Here is a 21,698-nt window from a genome sequence, read left to right as displayed (position 1 = left end):
ACAATATTAATATATTCTTTCAATTAATTCACATCTTCTCACCATATTATTATTATTTCTTTTGTCATACAAGACTAATTAATTCATACTTTTTAAAAAAAATTAGTTGATTTAGTTAGTGACAAAATTTGTCCACAATTTTGAACAAATGAGGATATATAAACAAAAAAAAAATTGAAAAAAAATAAACTTGTGTGACAATTTGTCATAACCTGACAAGTTAATAAGTTGTTACCTGACCCCAAAGACTAAAATAAATAAAAAAATCTTTTAAGGATTTAAAATCAAAACAGAGGGAAAGGACTGAAAATTATGATGGCCAAAATATGGAAGAGCAAGAGAGAGATGGGAATAAAAAAAGTAAGTTGATAAATGTGATAAGTTATTTAAAATGATAATAAAATATATGAAAATGACTAAAAATTATAAAGGAAGAAAAGTTTAAGGAGAAAAAACATTTGTCAGGATGATAAACATAGATTAATCTTTTTCCTTTTCTTAAACATTTCCATGTGTATAGGAGAGAGAGAGGGGTAACCAGAAGAAAGCACAAAGTTCATTGGTTCCATGCAAAATGTCTCCAATCTCTTGGTCTCTCCATCAGCTTCCACCTCACCAATCTCTTTCTTTTTATATTTTTCTATAATTTTTTTCTCCCATGCATGGATTTCGTTTGGAATATGCCAATTCAGGAAATGAAAAACCAAGAGAGAGATGGGTTCCAAACTTCTAATTCCACGAGATTTGCCACCATTTTCGGCCTAAGAAACCTCTCTCCTGCTTCTTGTGGACGTGGTGTTGGACCATGCTCTGAACTGCAACATTGTTACATGAATCCATATACACACAAATTTCTTTTCTTTTCTTTTCCCTTTTTTTACTTTTATTTCTTGTCATTGGCTTCTTCTCCAGGTAATCGTTTTTCTTCTCCTCTCTTTGTCAAAGAGACTGGAACCTCTGAGAATTTGTTGAAGAGGCATGTTTTCCTTACAACCAAAAGATGATGATGTGAAATAACTGAAAGGATCATAAGGTGATCAACATGCATGTTATATTTTTTTGAAACTATTTTCCATAATGCTTTAAGCATCTTGAATTTGGATTTTAGCACCTGAAAACAAAGTGTTCTAATTTAGAAAACATGCATCTTTTTTGAGTTCTCAGGTTGAAATGGATTGTCATGGTGGTATTTCCCAAAGCTCTCCAAACAGGGAGTATGAAGGCCTTAATGGACCGGTTTTCTTACATGGTGACTTGGATCTGTTGATAATAGAAGCCAAGTCTCTTCCAAATTTAGATTTATCCAGTGAAACAATTAGAAAATGCATCACTATGGGCAACATGTGCCACCCTCCATTTATAAAAGGACTAAAGACACACTCTGGAAAAGACAAGATGATAACTAGTGACCCTTATGTTTCTGTATGCATTGCTGGGGCTACCATAGCTCAGACTAGAGTGATTGCTAACTGTGAGAACCCTTTGTGGGATGAGCAGTTTATTGTGCCTGTTGCTCACCCTGCTCAAAAACTTGAGTTCCTTGTGAAGGACAATGATATTCTTGGGGCTGAACTCATTGGAGTGGTGGAGATACCTGTTCAGAAGATAATTGCAGGAAATACTGTTAATGATTGGTTTCCCATCATTGGTCAGTACGGAAACTGCTTAAAACCTTATCCTGAATTGCATATTTCTGTTCAGTATAGGCAAATTGGAGTGAACCGTTCAGAAAGTATTAGTAGTGGGGATGGAAAAGCCTTAGGAGTTCCTAAAACATATTTCCCTCTCAGGAAAGGAGGGAGTGTGACTCTATATCAAGATGCACATTTACCTGATGGTATGCTACCTGAAATTACACTTGAGGGTGGAAAAGTGTTTCAGCATAATAAATGTTGGGAGGACATATGCCATGCAATTTTGGAAGCTCATCACCTGATATACATTATAGGATGGTCAGTTTACCACCCAGTGAGGCTGGTCAGAGAGGCAACAAAACCATTGCCTTCTGGGGGAGAGCTTTCACTTGGAGAGCTGTTGAAGTACAAGTCACAAGAAGGGCTCCGAGTGGTTATGCTGATTTGGGATGACAGAACTTCACATGACAAGTTTCTTTTGAAAACAGTAATTCTCATTACCCTGATCAGAAAAATAAACATGATGTCTATTGATTTCCTCATCAAATTCTAGGGAAGTTAGTTTTTTATTTGTCCTGAATTATTGCACTGCTTTCCAAATAAATTCATGATATTACTTTCATACCATAAAGTAATACAAAGTAAAGTTCTATTTAGGATAAAATTGGGTGGGTTCTGAAGTAAAAGATAGTGGTGATGTATCTTCTTTACGGGGGTGGATTTGCTTAGACTATCTTGTATATGCACCATTAACATTCAGTGATGAGATGCTAGGCTTTTAAGATTCCTAAAATATAAGGTTTAGCAGATATTTCCTTCATTAGGGATTATTGTAATGTAGATATGGTTGCATAAAAACTTTGTACTTAATCCTGTGTCACTAAGATTTAAAATTAATGTACATTATAATATTTGATTTTCTTGATTGCAGGATGGTGTCATGCAGACTCATGATGAAGAAACTAAGAAGTTTTTCAAACATTCTACTGTTCATTGTGTGCTATCTCCACGCTATGCAAGCAATAAGCTCAGTATTTTCAAGCAACAGGCACGGAGTTCTTGCATTTGAGTTTAGAATTGTGTTGGATAAAGATACTAGCTATTTGATGTCACCATCAATGTCATTATTTCTTAACTGGAAGACTTACATTTAGTAGTAGTCATAGATATAACGAGGTCATGTTGTGTACTTAGCTAAAACTTAAAACAATACTAATTTGATTGAATCATTTGGTCCAGGTTGTGGGAACCCTCTTTACGCATCACCAGAAATGTGTTCTTGTAGACAGTCTAGGTTCTGGGAATAATAGGAAAATAACAGCTTTCATTGGTGGTTTGGATCTATGTGATGGTAGATATGATACACCGGAGCATCGGCTTTTTCGTGATCTAGATACAGTCTTTCATAATGATTTTCATAATCCTACATTTCAAGTAAGTGTTTATTGTAAACATTGAAGAATTCACAAGAATAAAGCATGCCTTCTCTTTTATTATACTACTAGGGAATTTTATAAAACATATCTTTATGTGCATACAGTGGAATAAAGATAATAATACCAACTTCTGGCTTTTTCTGTGTGCTGATTTTTGTCAACAATAATGACGACAAGAAGCGAGAGCCTTACCAATGGGGTAGGGTTGGTAAATAGATTAAAGAATGATGCTGTGCTCTAAACAAAACCAAATTTTTATTTCTGATTTTGCTCGAGAGTTTTTCAAAATCTTCTTCTTTGTCTGTTAATTTTGATAAACTTCATTTGCTAGATTATCTGTTGATCTTCAATGTTGCCTTATATGGTGATTTTGCCTTATGAGAGTGTTCATATGTCATTGTAAAATCAATTATGTCAATGTTTATCTTCTATACACATAGTATATGCTATGGTTTTTTGATATTCACGGTGATGGGTGAAAGTGAGAAGGAAAACAAATGCACACATCAGCACCAAATAAAGGAGAAAAAAATATCATAAGGGAATTTGCTGAAATTGTGTGCTATATGACACAGTTACATTCGAATTCATGTGCACCAAGGCAGCCATGGCATGACTTACATTGCAAAATTGAAGGTCCAGCAGCATATGATATATTGACCAATTTTGAACAAAGATGGAGGAAGGCCAAAAAATGGCGCGACTTCAGGCTCAAAAAGGTGACCAATTGGCATGATGACGCTTTGCTAAGGCTAGACCGGATTTCATGGATTGTCAAACCTTCTCCTTCTTCCAACGGCGATAAATCTGTTCATGTAACCGATGAAAATGATCCCGAGAGTTGGAATGTGCAGGTATGGAAATATGTTGATAGAATCTGTGATGTACATGTGCCCCTGATAAAATCAAGTAAAGATTATGAACTAGAATTTGCATTTAATACAGATATTTAGGTCCATAGATTCAGGATCTGTGAAGGGATTTCCTAAGGATGTTGACAAAGCTAAGGCTCAGGTGAGAACAAGGTTGTACGTGATGCCCCTTTATACTACGAGTTCTTGTTATTTTCATTACCTTCACATTGGGGTGTGGTTTCAAGTTATATTGAGATAAATTAGTCCTTAACTTTTAATATTAATTTGTTTCAGAATCTTTTTTGTGGAAAAAATTTGAAAGTAGATCAAAGCATCCATACTGCTTATGTGAGAGCAATAAGATCCGCTGAGCACTTTGTATATATTGAGAATCAGTATTTTTTGGGCTCCTCCTATCATTGGCCTTCATATAAAAACAATGCAGGTAGATAAACTTAATTTTCCAATATCTTCAACTTTATAAGGCATTGCTAGTTTTTGCGTTGTTACAAAATCAAATTCTGGCCTTTAGGTAATGTACCTATATATATGCCACAGACCCAGAAGATATAATTGTGTATCTATGAAGGAACAAACATGGCAGGTTAGTGGGAGGCGCATGAATATACAACAAATCATTTGCATATTAATCCTGTTAAGTGTCACTATCCAAGATAAAGACTTGGCATTAGAGGGAGTTTTGGATGTTAATAGAGGAAGTTGAAAATTGAAAGAAGGATACACTTGTTTTTTTCAGTACAAGTCAATAAAGTCTATGGTTCGTGCGAGAGATAAAAGGAGGATATAAAGACACAAGTTTACAACCTTGCATTCGTTTCCATGTTAGATTTCTTAATCTTAAGAGTTTATTAGGTAAATATGGTGTGCACCAAAAGGTGTTTGAAGGGTTTATTATTGCTTTATTTTTTCTTTTTGTAATATTGTTTTCAAATGCCTGCATACATTATACAAATTCATATTTATTGCTAACATTTAAGGGAAATATACCACTCTCCTGATCCTAAGTTTCAGTAGCATTTGAATATTAAGTCAATTTGAGAGGTACACATTGCTGTAGTTTTTACAAATACACTGCAAGTGTAAGGTTTTTATTTCTTATCTTAACAGGTGCTAACCACTTGGTTCCCATGGAGTTGGCTTTGAAAATTGCTGGTAAGATCGGTGCAAATGAACGTTTTTGTGTATATATAGTTATACCAATGTGGCCAGAGGGTGTTCCAACAAGTGCTGCTGTTCAAGAAATATTGTTCTGGCAGGTCAGACCAATTTCTATTCGGTATATTCCCTTGTTAAAATTTGCAGATGAACATTTTCAGTACTTTTCATGTGAGTCAGTCTAAATTAGGAAGTCAGTTTGGTAGAACATGTTTGTTCCACAAACTTATATATTATTACCTAGTAATGGATATTCTTTGAGGGAAACTAGTGCAATGTGGTTAATGAAAATGTTCTAATAATCCACAATCACTGCAAACTTAAAAGTCACATGCAACAGACTTATTGTCATTAAAATTCTACTATGTACCCCAAAAAAATCAACAAAAAAATTCCTTCAAACTGTTCTACTGCCTTCCTAAATCATTTTTTCGTTCAATTTATATATTGGCATACACTTATTTTTTTCTTTCACCTTCAATTGGTTGAAGAAAATGAACTCACAAACCATAAGGGGAAGGATGAATTTGGGGGTTTGACATTCCCAATATTTAATAGATGTACATAACATAAGTGACACAAATTTATGGATATCGTTGAGAAGCCTGGAATTTTGTTAACGAGTTGTCCTGAATTATGAGGCCTGTTTTTTATGTACCTCCTTATAATGTAAATGGATTTATGGAGTCGCAAGTTAGAGTAAAAATACGGATGTTCATTGTTTCAATGTTTGAGACTCATTGTCTGTGATGTAGGTCACATTAGCTGAACCACAATAATATATGTATGTGTATTCTTTTCTTATTATCTCTGTCTTTTTCGTTTATTCTTTGGCATAACAAATATGATTGAGGTGTACTTATCACAACCCTTGTATTTGAAATTTGGATGACTATAGGGACAGACAATGTCTATGATGTACAAGATTGTAGCTGATGCCCTTGAAAAAGCAGGACTTTCTTATCAGTATCATCCACAAGATTATCTCAATTTTTACTGCCTTGGAAAGAGAGAACCACAATCCACAAATATTTCACCAACACCAAATCCATCTGAAAACCGCGCTTTGGTATGCTAAACTAAACTACCCTTGTGTTTCCATATCCAAATTATGCATTGCATTTTGTTTGAAATACTTATTGAACAGCACTTAGAATTTCTTGACCTGCTCATTATGAAAACACAAGCAGTTAATTCCTGTCACAATAATGCCTTCATCATTCATCAAAATAGTTATTGCAACATTTGAATTCTACAAATTGATAAGAACTTCGATAATAGGTTGTGCCTGTTTTACCTTGTGTACAAAGGCTTAGGTTCATAATGCAGAAAAAATCCTGCAACAACTTATAATTTATTAGTTATTACAGCATAAATTTTTTTCTAAAAATAAACAACTCAAAAATAGGTTTAATACCACCTGTGCTCCATTAAATTTAAAATTTTACATTTTTGTCTGTTATATTTTTAAAATATATTATTTTGATATTTTTTTATTTTTCATTTAAAACATTTAATTTCATTAGTGTTTTAAAATTTAAAATAATTATTGTTAAATTTTAAAACAATTAATTCAATACAGTGCCGATTTCTAAACGTTCTTATCTTTATTTTATTTATAAAAAAAAAATCCTAATCTCTAACCTTTTTCCTTTCCTAAACACCAACAACCATCCAAACCCCCTATACCCGCCGCCGCCGGCACGCACCACAGCCAACTTCACCAATTCCGTTGGCAACCCTAACCCCCTATACCCGCCAACAACTATGAACACAAGAACAACCATGAAAACAAAACAGAGTCAAAAAGGTTGCAAAAGCATGAGCGATTGAAGTTCAAATTGGAACGTGTGTGGGAGAAAAGCTTAGATCTGAAACAAAGAAACTCAGATCTGGGAAAAAGAATGCTCAGATCTGAACAAAAAAAACTTAGATCCTGTACGTTTGGTTGCGTTGTTGCTTCATCCGGCAGCCGAGGATGTGCTGCAGCTCTTCACGGTCGCGCTCGTCGTTGGTGACGAACAAGCTGCGGAGAATGGATCGAACGACGGGACAATCGTCGTAGGTACAGCAGACAGCGCGGAGGGGGAGTAGTAGACGAAGGTGATGGCGCGGTCGGAGTCTGTCGGAGGCTCGACGACGGAGGTGGCGACGCTGGTTCAGATTGGAGGATGATTTGGATGTAATGGATTGGGATAGCTTTGGACGCACCATTGCCTGTCTCATCTGTTTATAATTTTTAGGCTTAATGTTTCGTGCGCGTAGAGGGCTAAGAGCACGGCTTCGCATCCGGCCTGGGGATTCTGGTCGGCGACGAGGGAGAGGTTGTTGTCGCCGGCGCCGGAGGAAGGAGGAGATGTGTGAGTAGATGGTGTTTTATTTTTTGGTTGATTATAATTTTTAAAATATTAAAGATAATGATGATTTTTAGTTAAATTAATTATTTTAAAATTTTAAAAATTAAAGAGTTCAATATTTTTTTAAAATATTAAAATGATACATTTTAAAAATATAAAAGATCAAAATTAAAATTTTTAAACTTAATGTTTCAAAATAAAAATTAATAAATCAAAAGTAACATTAAACTTTTTATAAATTATTGTTTAATTTTCTTTTTGTTTGATAAAATTAACTTATAAGTTGTGTTTAAAGTTGGAAACTTATAAACTCCTCATTTGAGTTAGAAGTGTTGGATATTACGAAATAAATTCTATCATAAAATAATTGTCATTTTAATAATTTTCAAAAACTATTTATTATTTTTCATCATCAAAATTATATTTATTAATTAAAAGATCGAACATGTAAATAAAAAATAAGAGTACACTAATAATATTTTGAAATGATTCAAAAAGATTTTTATTGGTAATTACAGGATTAAAAAAAGAAAAATAAAATATTGAAAATATATTGTTGAAAAAGTGTGTTCATTCAAATGATATATTCTATATTTTTATTGTATAGATTTGATTGGTCGTGTGAAATAGGTTCCACTTTTCCTAAATAACGGTGAGAATGACTTTTACATCGGATCCTCTAGCAACAATACGGCGTCGTTTGAATTTCCCGCCAACGCCACCCTAACCCCCGGGAAATTCAACGGCAAAAACTACTTGTAATGGGTTCAAAGACCAAGGTCTCCACGACCATTTAACGAAGAAACCCAGCGAAATCCCCGAGAACGAAAAGGACCATTGGATGAGAATCGATCACCAACTCGTTCTTCTCTTGTGGCATTCAATTGATCCCAGTTTATTGCTTCACTTTCGTTCTTATAGAACGTGCTTCGATGTCTAGCATAAATTCCAGTTTAATGCCATTTCTTCTCTTTAGGAAATAATTATAATAATCATTGCCCTTAATAGGACACTGTCAAGACTAGTTATCACTTAGGGTCCTTGAGAGCTTCTAATTAGGCTAAACTAAACTACCACCCTTTTGTATTGATCATATAGATATTTGGAGTTCTCTCTTAGGGTATTGGTATTTTATTACTTTTGAAAGCTTTTAATGAAAGATTATTTAGATTATTTTGGGGTTTATGCTACAAAGAACTAGCAAACATTTATGTCTTATATCCGAAGACATGCAAAGAGATGTTTTTATGTCGCCAGCAGAAGAAGCCCAAGCTCACGGAATTGTAGATCTTGTAGCCGTTAAATAATAATAAAGTGTTGGTCTGGGATTGTGTATCCCTAATTTGTAATTGGATTGTGTATCCCCAGGGTTCTGTCTTGAGCTAATTCAAACTAATCAATTGTAAGCATTACAGTGGTCATGGTCATGTCTGGCTACATGTAAGTATTAAAATCTCCCCATAGTGCATGATTGAATAATGGGTGGTCTGTCTTACCCATTCATTACCCACCTATGTTTGGACAAAGCACTTAATAGAAATTACAACATAGTCGAAGTTTGAATTCCAAGCACCAAATCTTGATGAATCCTTAACAAGTCCTGGAAATCACATGTCTGGGAGGTCAAGTGCATCTAAACATAGCAGTGAAGAAAATTGGCATATAATAATGTGAGATTCTTACTTATAAATGGTTTTTATGTAAGCCAAATCAAGTTTCATACATGTGTGACGAGTAATGAGCAACATGGCTCCTTCTCGTCTAGCAGGAATGAAGTTGGTGGAGATTAAAGTCCCAGCCTTCATATCTATATCTGTGTGACTTATTAGCATAAAAGTTAACTTAAACATAATCAAGATTGCAAGTTTAGAGTAACTTAAATTTATAAAATGTTTATTGGTCTTCTGGATCAAATTCCTTAGATGGAAAATACAACTTCAAAAAGGAAGAAATAAAAGAAAATATTTCCTTCTGATTTTATCATTTTCAACATTTCACACAGATATTCCATAAGTTTGTATTAGTCTTGTCGATGAGACTGTCAATGAAATATATGCCTAGTGCCAAATGATCTGGATTATCTGTCAAATGAATATTTACTTAATTTTGAATAAATTATAAAAGTGTGTCAGCATTATATAATGGCCATTACATATTTACATTTGAGAAGTAATCAGTTGGTGCATGCAGTTCCATTTGCAGACTTTTTCTGTTTATGTGGTGATAGTTTATGATCTTATTGTTATTTTTTCCCTTTCTATAATCAGGTATCAGTTAAAAAATTCAGACGTTTTATGATTTATGTTCATGCCAAAGGAATGGTAGTTGATGACGAATACGTAATTATTGGATCAGCAAACATTAACCAGAGATCCTTAGATGGTTCAAGGGACACAGAAATAGCTATGGGTGCCTATCAACCAAAATATACATGGACAGAAAAGAATGCTCATCCACGTGGCCAGGTTTGAAGCTCCAGCTACGTTTGTTAATGAACTAGAATAGTTGTACTAGCTAAGAAATGAGCATATTAATCTAAGATAAAAGTATATATATATATATATATAGCACATATTGCAAACACACGAAATAATTAGACACGACCAAAAGAAAGTTAATTAACTAAATATTTATGTGTGTGTGAAAGTATAATCTTGAGGTTCCAATCTTTGTATCAACCCAAAGTGTTATAAAGCCAACCCACCATTAAATAGTTTATATCTTTTGGATGAATCATGCATGCTATTTTATTAGAATAAATCATTGTAAGCATAATTGATGACACCCTCTCATACTAGTGGACTCGTAGCATAAACTCAGATCAGTGAATAGGTCTTGGTTATGTAATTTCATCTTTTCTTTTCTCAGTAATTGGCAATTCCCTCAACGATTGTGTTGGTGTAGGTGTATGGATACAGAATGTCACTGTGGGCTGAGCACCTTGGCAGTCTTGATCATTGTTTTGCTGAACCTCACAACCTGGAATGTGTCAGACATGTCAACAAAATTGCCAAACGAAACTGGGACATATATGTGTCTGAGGAAGAGAATCGGATGAGGGGACACTTGATGCAATATCCAGTTAAGATCAGCAGGGATGGAAAAGTCAGTGCACTTGATGATTATGAATCCTTTCCTGATGTTGGTGGCAAAATTCTTGGATCACCAAATTCACTTCCGGATGCATTAACCACCTGATTAACCAAAGTCTTAGAATATTCGCCTACAGATATATATAGCCGCTAAGAATTGCAGCTCAAAAAATTGGTAATGATGGTAAAGCCAATTTATATACACTTAAAATTACCTTTTGTATGTAAATTTCTGTATTTGATAGTGAGTGCATAGATCTCTTTTAATATATATATAGGTGCGAGTATGGGACTAGTTGAGTACTAGACTAGTAGTACTCGTTCCTGCATCCATCCCATTAAATTTTGTGGTAAATAGCCAGACCCTGATCTGTTCCCATTGAGCGGGTATCCATAGAGTCTGGATATAATATCTATCCCTAATTGTCATATAAAAATCTTTAGACTGACAATGTATCAAAATAAAGCTCTAAATGAAAGTAGTACAATTTAAATTTGTAGCTAGTATGAACTAGATGTATCGAGGGCTTTTGCTACTCATAATCGACGTGTCTGTACATTAGGGACATGTAAGTTTTTGTCTCACGCAACTGATTAAAAATGGATTTCAGCCTTCCTGCACAGTTATATTTACCGTTGTGGGAACAATAGATACATTATGGTCAGAGAACAATCAAGAGGAAGATGGAGCTTGGAGCTTGGAAAATATAGATGATGTGGTCACATTCTGCATGAGTGCTCTAATTTCCTAATTGAGTCTGCTTTTGACGTACTTGGTTGGCTGGTGCATTGAGTAACATCTATAATGTGGTAGCATATGCACATGTATAATGCCAGGGGTAAGCAGAGCAGTAGATTCAGTTGATGCATGAAATGTATTTTTTGGATCATGGTTTTTCCTTTCACGTGTAGCAATTTTAATTTAGTTGCTAGTTTGGTGGCTTTTTAATATACGGGATGAAGATGAGGAATGGAAAAAGAGTTGGGAACTTAAGATATTCTTGCTGCATAATACATGACATCATTGATTATGCATAACATACAGTTCTTGTATTTCTGTCCCCTATACTGTAAATCTGTAATCTAGATATGATTTTCATTCAATTTGAAGAATTTGAAGTTGTTAAGTTGGGATTTAAATCTTTGTCGCGATTCCTATCTAATGTTCAAAATTCAATGTTATTTTACATGAATGAGATTCAATATGTTTCTTTCAACCAAGGAATTATCTTATATAAGAGAGTATTCTTAACATTTTTCTCTTAAATAAAATTGAGTTAATTTTAGATTTGGTTCCCTTAGTTTGGATTATCTATGGTTTTGTTTCTTTAAGGTTTTTCAAGTCAAATAAAGTTTTTCTTTTTTTAAAATTAAGCAAAGTTGGTCTGTTCATTTTATTTAAAACCCCTTTTATATTTTTATTTAAAATATTTACATCAATTAAATTGTTTGACTTTTTTTCCTAAATTCAACAAGTTTTACTTAAAATAACTCAATTTTCCTTCTTTAATCCTAATTTTACAATATTTTTTGTTCAAATTTTGTCATGTTTCTACTAAATCTTAATTATTAAATGTTTAATCATTTGTAAATTCCTAAATATTAGGTGTTTTAGGTAGAAGTAAAATAGAATGTATCAAAAAAAGGGGAAGTAAAATAGATAGGGTTAAATTTACTTAATTTTAAAAATAGGACGTAGTTCAACAAGAGGGAAATGTGAAATGCGTCAATAAATTATTAAATATTTACACACAAACTCAACAAAAGGATTTTGCATGATTTATTTCAAATTTTTTTATTTCTTTTATTCTTAATATGTATCCAATAAAATACTATCACATTAATACGTAAGGATTCGTACCAAAAGTTTTTCTATATGTAGCTATGTTGATTTTTAATTGATCATTTTATATAACAACAGTAATAATAAAAGTAAAATTTCCTTCAAATCACCCTCATTTTCTTCACCCGATCACTGAACTCATCCTTCCATTTCACCATCTCTATCATCATCTTCTTTACTGCCACGGGCATGAACAATTCCTCCATTGTTTTCCTCCCTGTAAACTGTTGAGTTCTCATCAATTTCTTCCCTCAGAAGCATTCTAGAAAGCTTTGTCCCAGCCTTCCTCTCAAGTAATCCTAGTTTGTCCGGCACCATAATCCTGCAAAATAACAAAGAAGCCTTTTTTTCTAAAATTAATAATTTTCTCGTCTAGCTTTAGATGGTATGGGAATGAGATTTAACTTCAACCTGTTGTAAACAATTACAAAAGACTTCTCTAGATAAAATTAATTAGTAAGGCCAATTCAGAATAATAGATTCAATTTGTGAAGAAAAAAAATTAGGTGGTGTATGTTAATTTTCTTTAACAAATAACTTAAGTATGTTTTGGACTTTAACTAAATGAAATCAATACACCAAAGAATAAAAAAAAAAGATTTATGAATAAAAAAGTACACCAAATTGTATATTTACAGTGTCTTTGTGAGTTGTCTATTCGAGTCTCAATAGGCATTCAACAAGCTTTGCTAAATCATCCAAGTCATTTTGATCACAAGAGGAACGAATGTGATATGCTTGAATTAATATTATTAAACTCTCTTGAACTTTGAGTTAAAAGTAAAAATATTATAATTAAATTTTTAGTATGAGTGATAAACTTAAAATCATAACTAATCAAATAGAGGATTTGAGAATCACGTCTCGGATATTAATTGTTTCAGCTTTATAAAAAATTTCAAATTTAAGTCCTAAATATACAACTATATTAAATACTTATAAGAAAAATTTGTTCATAATTCGAATAAAATTATCTCTCATAGAAAATACCCATGGTTGAGAAAAAAAACAACTACTAAGTATTAGAATTTTTTATTGTTTTTGTTCTAAAAAAAGAACTTATTATTGTTTTTATTTTAACACAATTTAAGAGTTTAGTATTTTAGTGATATTTTTTTTGGTTGAATTTATTTTAGTGATATAAAGAAAGAAGATTAAAAATAAGTTAAATAAACATTCAATTTCTGGAGGTAAAATTGGTGAGTATAAATTTTGTTTCTTATATTGTAAGTTTATTATTCCGCTGCACATACATAGTAGATAGAGTTATCTATTTTGTTTACAAAGTAATCAAATATATTATCATCTAAAATAATTTAAAGGCTAAAATATGTTAGTGATCTTTAATAAATACTTCAATTTTTTGTTTATTTTTTAATAAAAAATTTCTTCATTTTTTTCTCTGATAATACAAAGAAAAACTTTTTGGTAATGTTACTTTTTTGGTAATAACATTTAGATAAACTTAGCAATTGTGAATAATTTAAATTTAGATAAATTTAAATCAGAGATTCCAGGTAAAGAAAAACTTTATCAAAAAATAAACACAAAATTTAAATATTTATTAGGAATCGAAAACATATTTTAACCTAATTTAAATTTAGACAAATTTTTGGTAATATTACATTTTTGGTAATAAAATTTAGATAAACTTAGTAATTGTGCTACACTAACACTACTCATGTATATATCATATGAAGGTATGAATTTGAATTACAAAATAATTACAAAATTTAAACTGGAATTGTAGATATAAAAGATTAGATATTAGAATTCATTGTATGTATTTACCCAAAAAAAATCATTGTATATAATAATAGATTTAAACTGATGAGAATAAAGTTTGTTTTAAGAGCATTATAATGTAATAAATTTAGTGTAATAGAATAGAAAGGTGGATATATCTTTTTAAAAAAAAGTGGATATATCATTCAGAAGAAAATAAAAAAAGGTAAATATATATGCACGACAGCGCGTCAGTTAATAATTATGAAATTAAAATGTTTTAATCTAACTGCATCGTTTTTCCATCTATACTATGAGTCTATGATGTTAATTTAAGCACCATAGATGTTAACTTAAATGTTTATCTTTTTTATGAGTAACTTAAATGTTTATTTAAGATCCTCCATTTTTTATTTTTAAAATATATATCACTCACCGTTATTTCATTTTTTATATATATATTTCACCCACCATTATTTGATGCATCATTTTACCAAAACTCAAGAGTCATTATTTAGCCCCTACTCAGAGAATAGTAGTTCCTGTTGTATATTGTTTTAATAAATATAAAACGTTGCCAACAATTATACAAAAGGGACTGCCCGTTGATTCGTAAGAATATAAGGGTGAGGTGAAGGTACAATGCCCAGATGTTGAGAAAAATCTCACATTTGCATTCAATAATAATAATCTTCACCTATATAAGCCTTTGATACAAATATATAAGAAAAGAAAAGATGAATCTTAATGCTACTAGATTCCTAACAATATGATAAATACCTAAATAAAAGGAAAGATAATGATATAAGAAAAGATAAGATCAATTCTAATATCACTAATTAATATATTCTTAAATTAATGCCATAAACATCATAAATATACATACACTATCTTTATTAAAAAGGAAAAAACAAAATATTAATATTCTTAATTTTTCTACTAAATCTTAATTAATTCTACAAGCATATACTTTTTGTTATATTTTTATTTTGAACTCTATATAAATTTCTTAGGACGTTAGATTTTAATACTAAAACTCTGACATTTCCTTTCGAACATGGATCCCTTTTTAACCCATAATTACACCACACTTCTACATCACTAAGCATGTCATATAATGGTCAAATTGAGTAATTCCTTTACTTGACTAAAATCTTAATCAGACTGTGAACTAAATGCATATTGTATATTTAAAATTGCTACATGTCAATTCAACTAAAAATGTGATCAAGACTTTAAAGATAAAAGAAGAAAATAGAAAAGTGGGAGATTAATTTTCTAAGGATTGATTAAGGAGTTTAACAACCCATTAAAGTAAGTGAAAACTTTGAAAACATTAAAGAAAACTTGAGAAATTTTCTTAAGGTAGAAAAAATTGTTCAAAAAATAAAATTTGTGCCCCGTAAATGTAAAAAACTATCCTATTTAAATTAAGAAAATTTGTGTTTTTAGTTCTCGTATATTTTTTAGTCAAAAAATTATCGTAATTCCTATGCTTTTAAACCGTTGAATTTAATCCTTGAACTCTTGAAAATACAACTATAGTAGTCCATATTTGCTAATTTCATTAGTGTGACCATGATGACATACAAACAATTGTTATTTGTGGCAGTCATAAAGATGTAATTCTCCCAAAGAAAAATAATACTCATAATATATTTTTAAAATTTTTGTTAAATACATTTTTAGTCCTTTTATTATTATTATTATTATTATTATTATTATTATTATTATTATTAAAATTTTGTTTTTTTATTATAAATTTAGTCCATCCACTATTGTAATGTAAAATTTTAATTCATTTATCAGTTTAATATTTAATTAAAATACAGACACGACACTAAAATATTAACACAAATACAGTACCACAGTAGTTTTTTCTCATGATTCTTGTGAGTTTTGAATAATTCTTAAGATTTTTAGTCCTTTTATTATTATTAAAATTTTGTTTTTTATTATAAATTTAGTCCATCCACTATTTTAATGTATAATTTTAATTCATTTATCAGTTTTGAATATTTAATTAAAATACAGACACGACACTAAAATATTAACACAAATACAGTACCTATCATCTCTTTGCTATTTTTATTTTAAAAATATTAAAAACAATTACCAATATAAGACCAAAATATTTGTAGGATAGATATGTAAAAAAAACAATTATTTTGTTTTGTCCGTATACAAATCATAAATCATTATTAATATTATTTTTTTATAAATATTATAAACTTTATTAAATGAATCATACATGATAACTTGAAATTTTTTTTGCTTAAAGTGACTTTTAGTTCATATATTTCATAATTATTTCTTTTTATACGTTATGTTTTAAAATTTTAATTATAATTATTTATACTTTCAAAATATATCATTTTAATTCTTTTTTAATTTTTGATTAGAAATGTTTTATTAAATTTTAAATTTTAAATTATTTGATGTCATGACGAAAAATTAAAAAGAAAAATAAAAAATTATACATTTAAAAAATATAAAGGAATAAAATAAAAAATAAAAAATTTAATATATTAAAATAAAATAACTGTAAAATATAATAAATCAAAAGTGATATTTTTTAAGAATTTTAATATAAAGATGGTTGTTTTCTGATGTATAAAAAAATACAAATAACGGTAATAGAGAGATAAATATGCAGTTACTAGTAAATAAATAAAAAAATCCACACCCGTTGACTTTTGCATTTGTTTTGATCCGTGGGTGTGGGTCGATAATTAAAGCGTTATTCGTCCTCAACATAAAAACAAACAGGGAGTGTGCGGCAGAGGAGTGTCTCGTTTATGGAGGATCAAAGCGGAGAAGGTGAAGGAGAAGAAGAAGAACAACAACAACCTTCACTCTTCTATTATTATTATTATTATTATTATTCAATTTAATCATTTAATAATAATAATAATAATTTTGTTCACCAATTATTATTATTCTACATCAGCATGGGTAAGGGTCCCTTTTCCTTCCGCCGCTCCGCCTCTCGCCGCCGACCCAAGAAGACCGCCGCCCCGCCTCCTCCTCCGTCTCCGCCGCAGCCTCCCTACGCGGCCGGAATCGCCACCTCACCCGACGACAACAACAACCGTCTCATTGCTGCCGGCGCCGGCAGCAGCGCCTTGACGAAGGCGAAGAAGAAGACCGGCGGCGCCCGCTTGTGGATGAGGTTTGACCGGTCGGGCCGGTCAGAACTGGTGGAGTTGGAGAAGAACGCCATCATCCGCCACGCAGCGATTCCCGCTAGAGACCTGAGAATCTTGGGCCCCGTCTTCTCCCACTCCTCCAACATCCTCGGTATTCCAATTTCCCCCTCTATTTTCCTTTTTCAATTTCATCGTGTTCTCAAAATTAGGGTTTCTCTAAATGAATTGAATCACGTGTCTTAAATTGTGTTTGTTTTGGTAACTTGACTGTGGTTCTGAGTTTTCTTTTCTTTTCTTGGACGGTGTTATGACTATGATGAAGAATGAAGAATAGAATTATAATGTGTCTTTTTTTATAAAAAAAATTGCAGCTAGAGAGAAAGCAATGGTGGTTAATTTGGAGTTTATAAAGGCAATCGTGACTGCTGAAGAAGTGTTATTGCTTGATCCTCTTCGGCAGGAGGTTCTTCCCTTTGTTGAGCAACTCAGGCAACAGCTTCCTGGGAAAAGTCAACCTAAACTTCTCGGCGGCGTGGAGGAACAGGAAGGCGAAATGCAGGTCTCTAATGGCAGGCAATGGTTGCCTATGCCGGAGGCGGCTGATGGTTTGCAGTCAGAGCTTCCGTTTGAGTTTCAAGTTCTGGAGATTGCTTTGGAGGCTGTGTGTACTTATCTGGACTCGAATGTGGCGGACCTTGAGCGAGGTGCTTACCCTGTGTTGGATGAATTGGCTCGGAATGTTAGCACCAAGAATCTTGAACATGTGAGGAGTTTGAAGAGTAATCTTACGCGGTTGCTGGCAAGAGTGCAGAAGGTATGTTTTTGCATAAGTACCATGTGGTTCTTCCTCTGATTGTTGCTATAACTAAGTTGATGTGGATAGTTATTTTGTTACTTATAGATGACTGTGGAAACTGGAAATTGAGAATAGGAGGATTAACCTTTGGGAAAACAGATGTACCAAGTCCAATTTCGTTTTAATTAATGTAGTTTGTTGGACTGGTCAAGCCACCAGTTAATAGCCCATGGGATGTGCAAGCTAATAAAAGTGCCAACAGATTCTTGTAGTTATTGTGCATTGTGATGATTGAGGATTTTTCAGAGAAATAACATGTAATTGGACAGCAATCTGCATCCAATTCTGCAGTTGTTGAATAAAGAATGAAAGGCTATCTCTTGCCAAACTCTTTTAATTGTTGAATTTCTTTTGTTACATTGTTCAATAGTCATTTCTTATGCTCTTAAGTAGAGGGTTTTGTTCACTGTTTTATATATAGAAAATTTATTGCAGGCGGTTTTACCTTGTATGTGACGATGCATTCCTTCATCTTTGAGATATCATACTTAAAGTGTATGACCCTCTTTCACAGGTGCGAGATGAAATTGAACATCTGTTAGATGACAACGAAGATATGGCACAACTATATTTGACGAGGAAGTGGTTACAGAATCAACAATTTGAGGAGGCTCATTTGGGTGCCACAACCTCAAATAACTTTCCTAATACCTCACGTTCTGTTCGTCGACTTGGTTCTAACAGAAGTGAAAGTCTTGTGACCTGCCATTATGAGGATGATAACAATGTGGAGGACTTGGAGATGTTGCTTGATGCATATTTCATGCAGTTGGATGGAACTCGTAACAAAATATTATCTGTAAGTATTCTAACAACCATACTCTGGTCAAATCATGTGTCTGTCAAATTTTGAAGGATGAAACTGTCGTTTTCTACTTGGATTCTATCATCTATCTAATTTTTATCACACACTTGTGCTTTAAGACGAGAAATTTCATATATTTCATTTGCATACGTGAATCAACCACATAAACTTATTTGTGACTTGTGATACTTACCAGAGATATAATATTGCATTATTTTACTTTTCTCTTGTCTTGAGGATGGAGAGAAGCTCAATTGTTTGCTTGTTTCAATGCAACACTACTAGGAGCTTATCCTTAAGAATTCCCAAGCTCCAATAAATTAATTTAAGCTCACCCTCTGTAGGATACTGGTAATGTATTTTGTCCAAGTTTGTTGCAATTCTGGATTTACAAAATATATTATTGCCTGCCCTGTTGATTTAAAAACAAATGGTTGTAACCTACTGTTGATTTTCATTTCTTGTTTATAACAAAATGGTAGAAAGTCTATATTGTTAATGTTGAGGGGCGAGGAAGTTAGTCTGTGTTTCTTAGACCAAGATGTTGGGCTTTAGGGAGCATTTGTGTTTGTTGAAATGTCAGCTGATTTTGGTTATTGTTTCTGGAATGCCAAATATTGTGAGAATTTGACTGGAATCTTGAATGCTGTTTCAATTTATTGTTCTTTAGAACTGTTAAGGGTCTTACTTCTTTATGTTTACTGATTTGCAGGTTAGGGAGTATATTGACGACACTGAAGACTATGTCAACATTCAACTTGATAACCACCGAAATGAACTTATTCAGCTGCAGTTGACGTTGACTATTGCATCATTTGCTATTGCTATTGAAACTATGATTGCTGGTGCATTTGGTATGAACATTCCTTGTAACTTGTATCACATTGATGGAGTATTTTGGCCCTTCGTTTGGATCACGTCTGCAGCTTGCGTATTGCTTTTCTTGCTTATTTTAGCATATGCAAGATGGAAGAAGTTGCTGGGATCATAAGGCAAGGCTGTTGTGACAATTGGCAATTTGAATCTCCGCCGCGAGTGATCTGAAGAACAGACACAAACGTGTCACCGGAGAATAATTGTAATAGTTGATGTATAAGATGTTCCAACATTGCTTTTAGCATCATGTGTTTTATAGCCGATATTATTCACACCATCATTTTTAATTTACCAACTTTATGGTGTCGCGTGCATGCGTGTGTGTTGGCCATTTTGTTCTGGGTCCGTGTGTATTTCGGCTTGTTCAATTTATATGAGCATGACAAATGAAATTGCATAAGGAAAAATGACACTGTGGGGGCTTGATTTATATGAATAGCCAACCACATTGTACAAGAGGGTTCACTTTGTAAGCAGACAAATCGACAACTATCAAGAAAATTGGGATCTTCTCAATTCTAATGAGGAATTTTTGTACTTTAGGTAGAGTAGTTGTTGTATGTCTGTCTCAAATTTCAATACTTCTAGTCTGCATTGGATTTTTGCAAACATTGCAATAATCTCTAATATATATTTTACACTAACGGTATATGAGTATTTTTTTTTTCTTTAATAAAAGGTAGATATAATTTACGCCAAAAATACCAATAAAAGAACGATAACTCCATTTACTAGTGTGGGAAATGAATATGAGAATATTGCCTTTGCAGTTTTGTTTTTTATTATTTTATTTATTTTCAGGATAACCTATACCGATTGTACTTTGTGGTTGTTGTATCAACTATCAAGTCATATTTATTTATATTTAATTTGACAAATATTTTAACATGTGAGAATAGTTCAGTTGGGAGAGTACAGATCGAAGGGGCATATGCGATCTATGCTTACCGCATAATTTTTTTTTCTTTCATATTTTCCTGACTCCGAAATTTTGCTAATATCAATGTTTCTGTGATTTCCCTTTTATATACTCCAAAATCAAAATTTTGTTATTTTTTTACTAGTGTAATAGTCTATGTCTTGCATGAAATTTAGGTTTACAATTTACAAATTTATTATATTTTATTTTAAATATATATTTATATTTGTCTTTATATATGTGTGTCTGATTTTAAAATGTGTTGTTAAAGTTGTTTATGAGTTTTAAAATTTAATATTAAAAATCCATGCTATTAAGTGTGTTGTGTGTACCCAATGTTATTGTTGGCGCATCCAACATTTCAAGTGAATGGAAGAAAATATTCTTCACTCAAGTTGATCCCTATGAGTCATACGGATCAAGTTCGTCCGTACAAACCATACGAATCAACTTGATCCATATGTTTAAATTATACTTACAGATCAAGTTCATCCATACAAACCATGCGGATCAACCACAAACTCGTGTACCTTCGACGTAGGATAATTTTAGAATTAACGACAAATGTTGGGTACACAAGCAATAGAGTTGGTGCACCTAGCATCACCCAATTAAAACACATGCAATCCTAAGCCCAGCAAAATAAAGATTAAAATGCTCATCTCTAAGGGATTTTTGTTTATGCTAAATCTGTTTGGAACCTGGTTGTGAAAACAAATCTGTGGTTAAAAGCAACCTATGAGAGTGTTTTGAGGAATGAGCATGGACTTTGGGTAACATGATTTGTTAAAAATCTTGGCGCTTGTAATGTGTTGATGACTAAGCTCTCGACTTATTGCTCTTGAGTTGTCTTGGAACAGAGGTAGGAAGTTTGATGCTTTTCAATTTTTGATAATTTCTGCGTGGGTTTTAGAAAATGAAGTGTGTTACTACTGATGTTGAATTACTGATATTAATATGTGGCTTTGTTTGGTTA

The 21,698-nt window shown here is 32.3% G+C and overlaps 2 protein-coding genes across 4 annotated transcripts; both read left to right on the top strand.

The window, feature by feature from the left end:
* The first annotated feature begins 52 nt into the window (after window positions 1–52).
* LOC100779740 (phospholipase D delta) lies at window positions 53–11,653 on the top strand. 3 transcript variants are annotated; one of them, XR_414448.3, is made up of 12 exons: window positions 53–1,033; window positions 1,165–2,121; window positions 2,566–2,682; window positions 2,874–3,068; window positions 3,646–3,924; window positions 4,016–4,084; window positions 4,219–4,369; window positions 5,053–5,201; window positions 5,999–6,169; window positions 9,725–9,922; window positions 10,362–10,724; window positions 11,161–11,653. XR_414448.3 is itself a non-coding variant. In XM_003524186.4 (11 exons), exons 2-11 carry the CDS (start codon window positions 1,171–1,173, stop codon window positions 10,653–10,655), a joined length of 2,574 nt encoding a protein of 857 aa, XP_003524234.1. In that variant the 5' UTR covers window positions 53–1,033; window positions 1,165–1,170; the 3' UTR covers window positions 10,656–11,653. The 3 variants fall into 3 exon arrangements, 1 of the variants encoding a protein (XP_003524234.1); XR_005891544.1 differs by having other exon boundaries at window positions 10,362–10,733; XM_003524186.4 differs by having other exon boundaries at window positions 10,362–11,653.
* A 5,167-nt stretch (window positions 11,654–16,820) lies between these two features.
* LOC100812561 (magnesium transporter MRS2-4) lies at window positions 16,821–20,098 on the top strand. Its single transcript, XM_003524956.5, has 4 exons — window positions 16,821–17,417; window positions 17,638–18,080; window positions 18,637–18,921; window positions 19,640–20,098. The coding sequence occupies exons 1-4, from the start codon at window positions 17,069–17,071 to the stop codon at window positions 19,916–19,918; spliced, it is 1,356 nt and encodes a 451-aa protein (XP_003525004.1). The 5' UTR covers window positions 16,821–17,068; the 3' UTR covers window positions 19,919–20,098.
* Window positions 20,099–21,698: the final 1,600 nt, after the last annotated feature.

This window comes from Glycine max, chromosome 5, assembly GCF_000004515.6.
Source record: "Glycine max cultivar Williams 82 chromosome 5, Glycine_max_v4.0, whole genome shotgun sequence".
Classification (NCBI taxonomy): domain Eukaryota; kingdom Viridiplantae; phylum Streptophyta; class Magnoliopsida; order Fabales; family Fabaceae; genus Glycine; species Glycine max.
The sequence above is the reverse complement of the archived record's forward strand: the minus strand, read 5'-3'. Positions and strand labels throughout refer to the sequence as shown.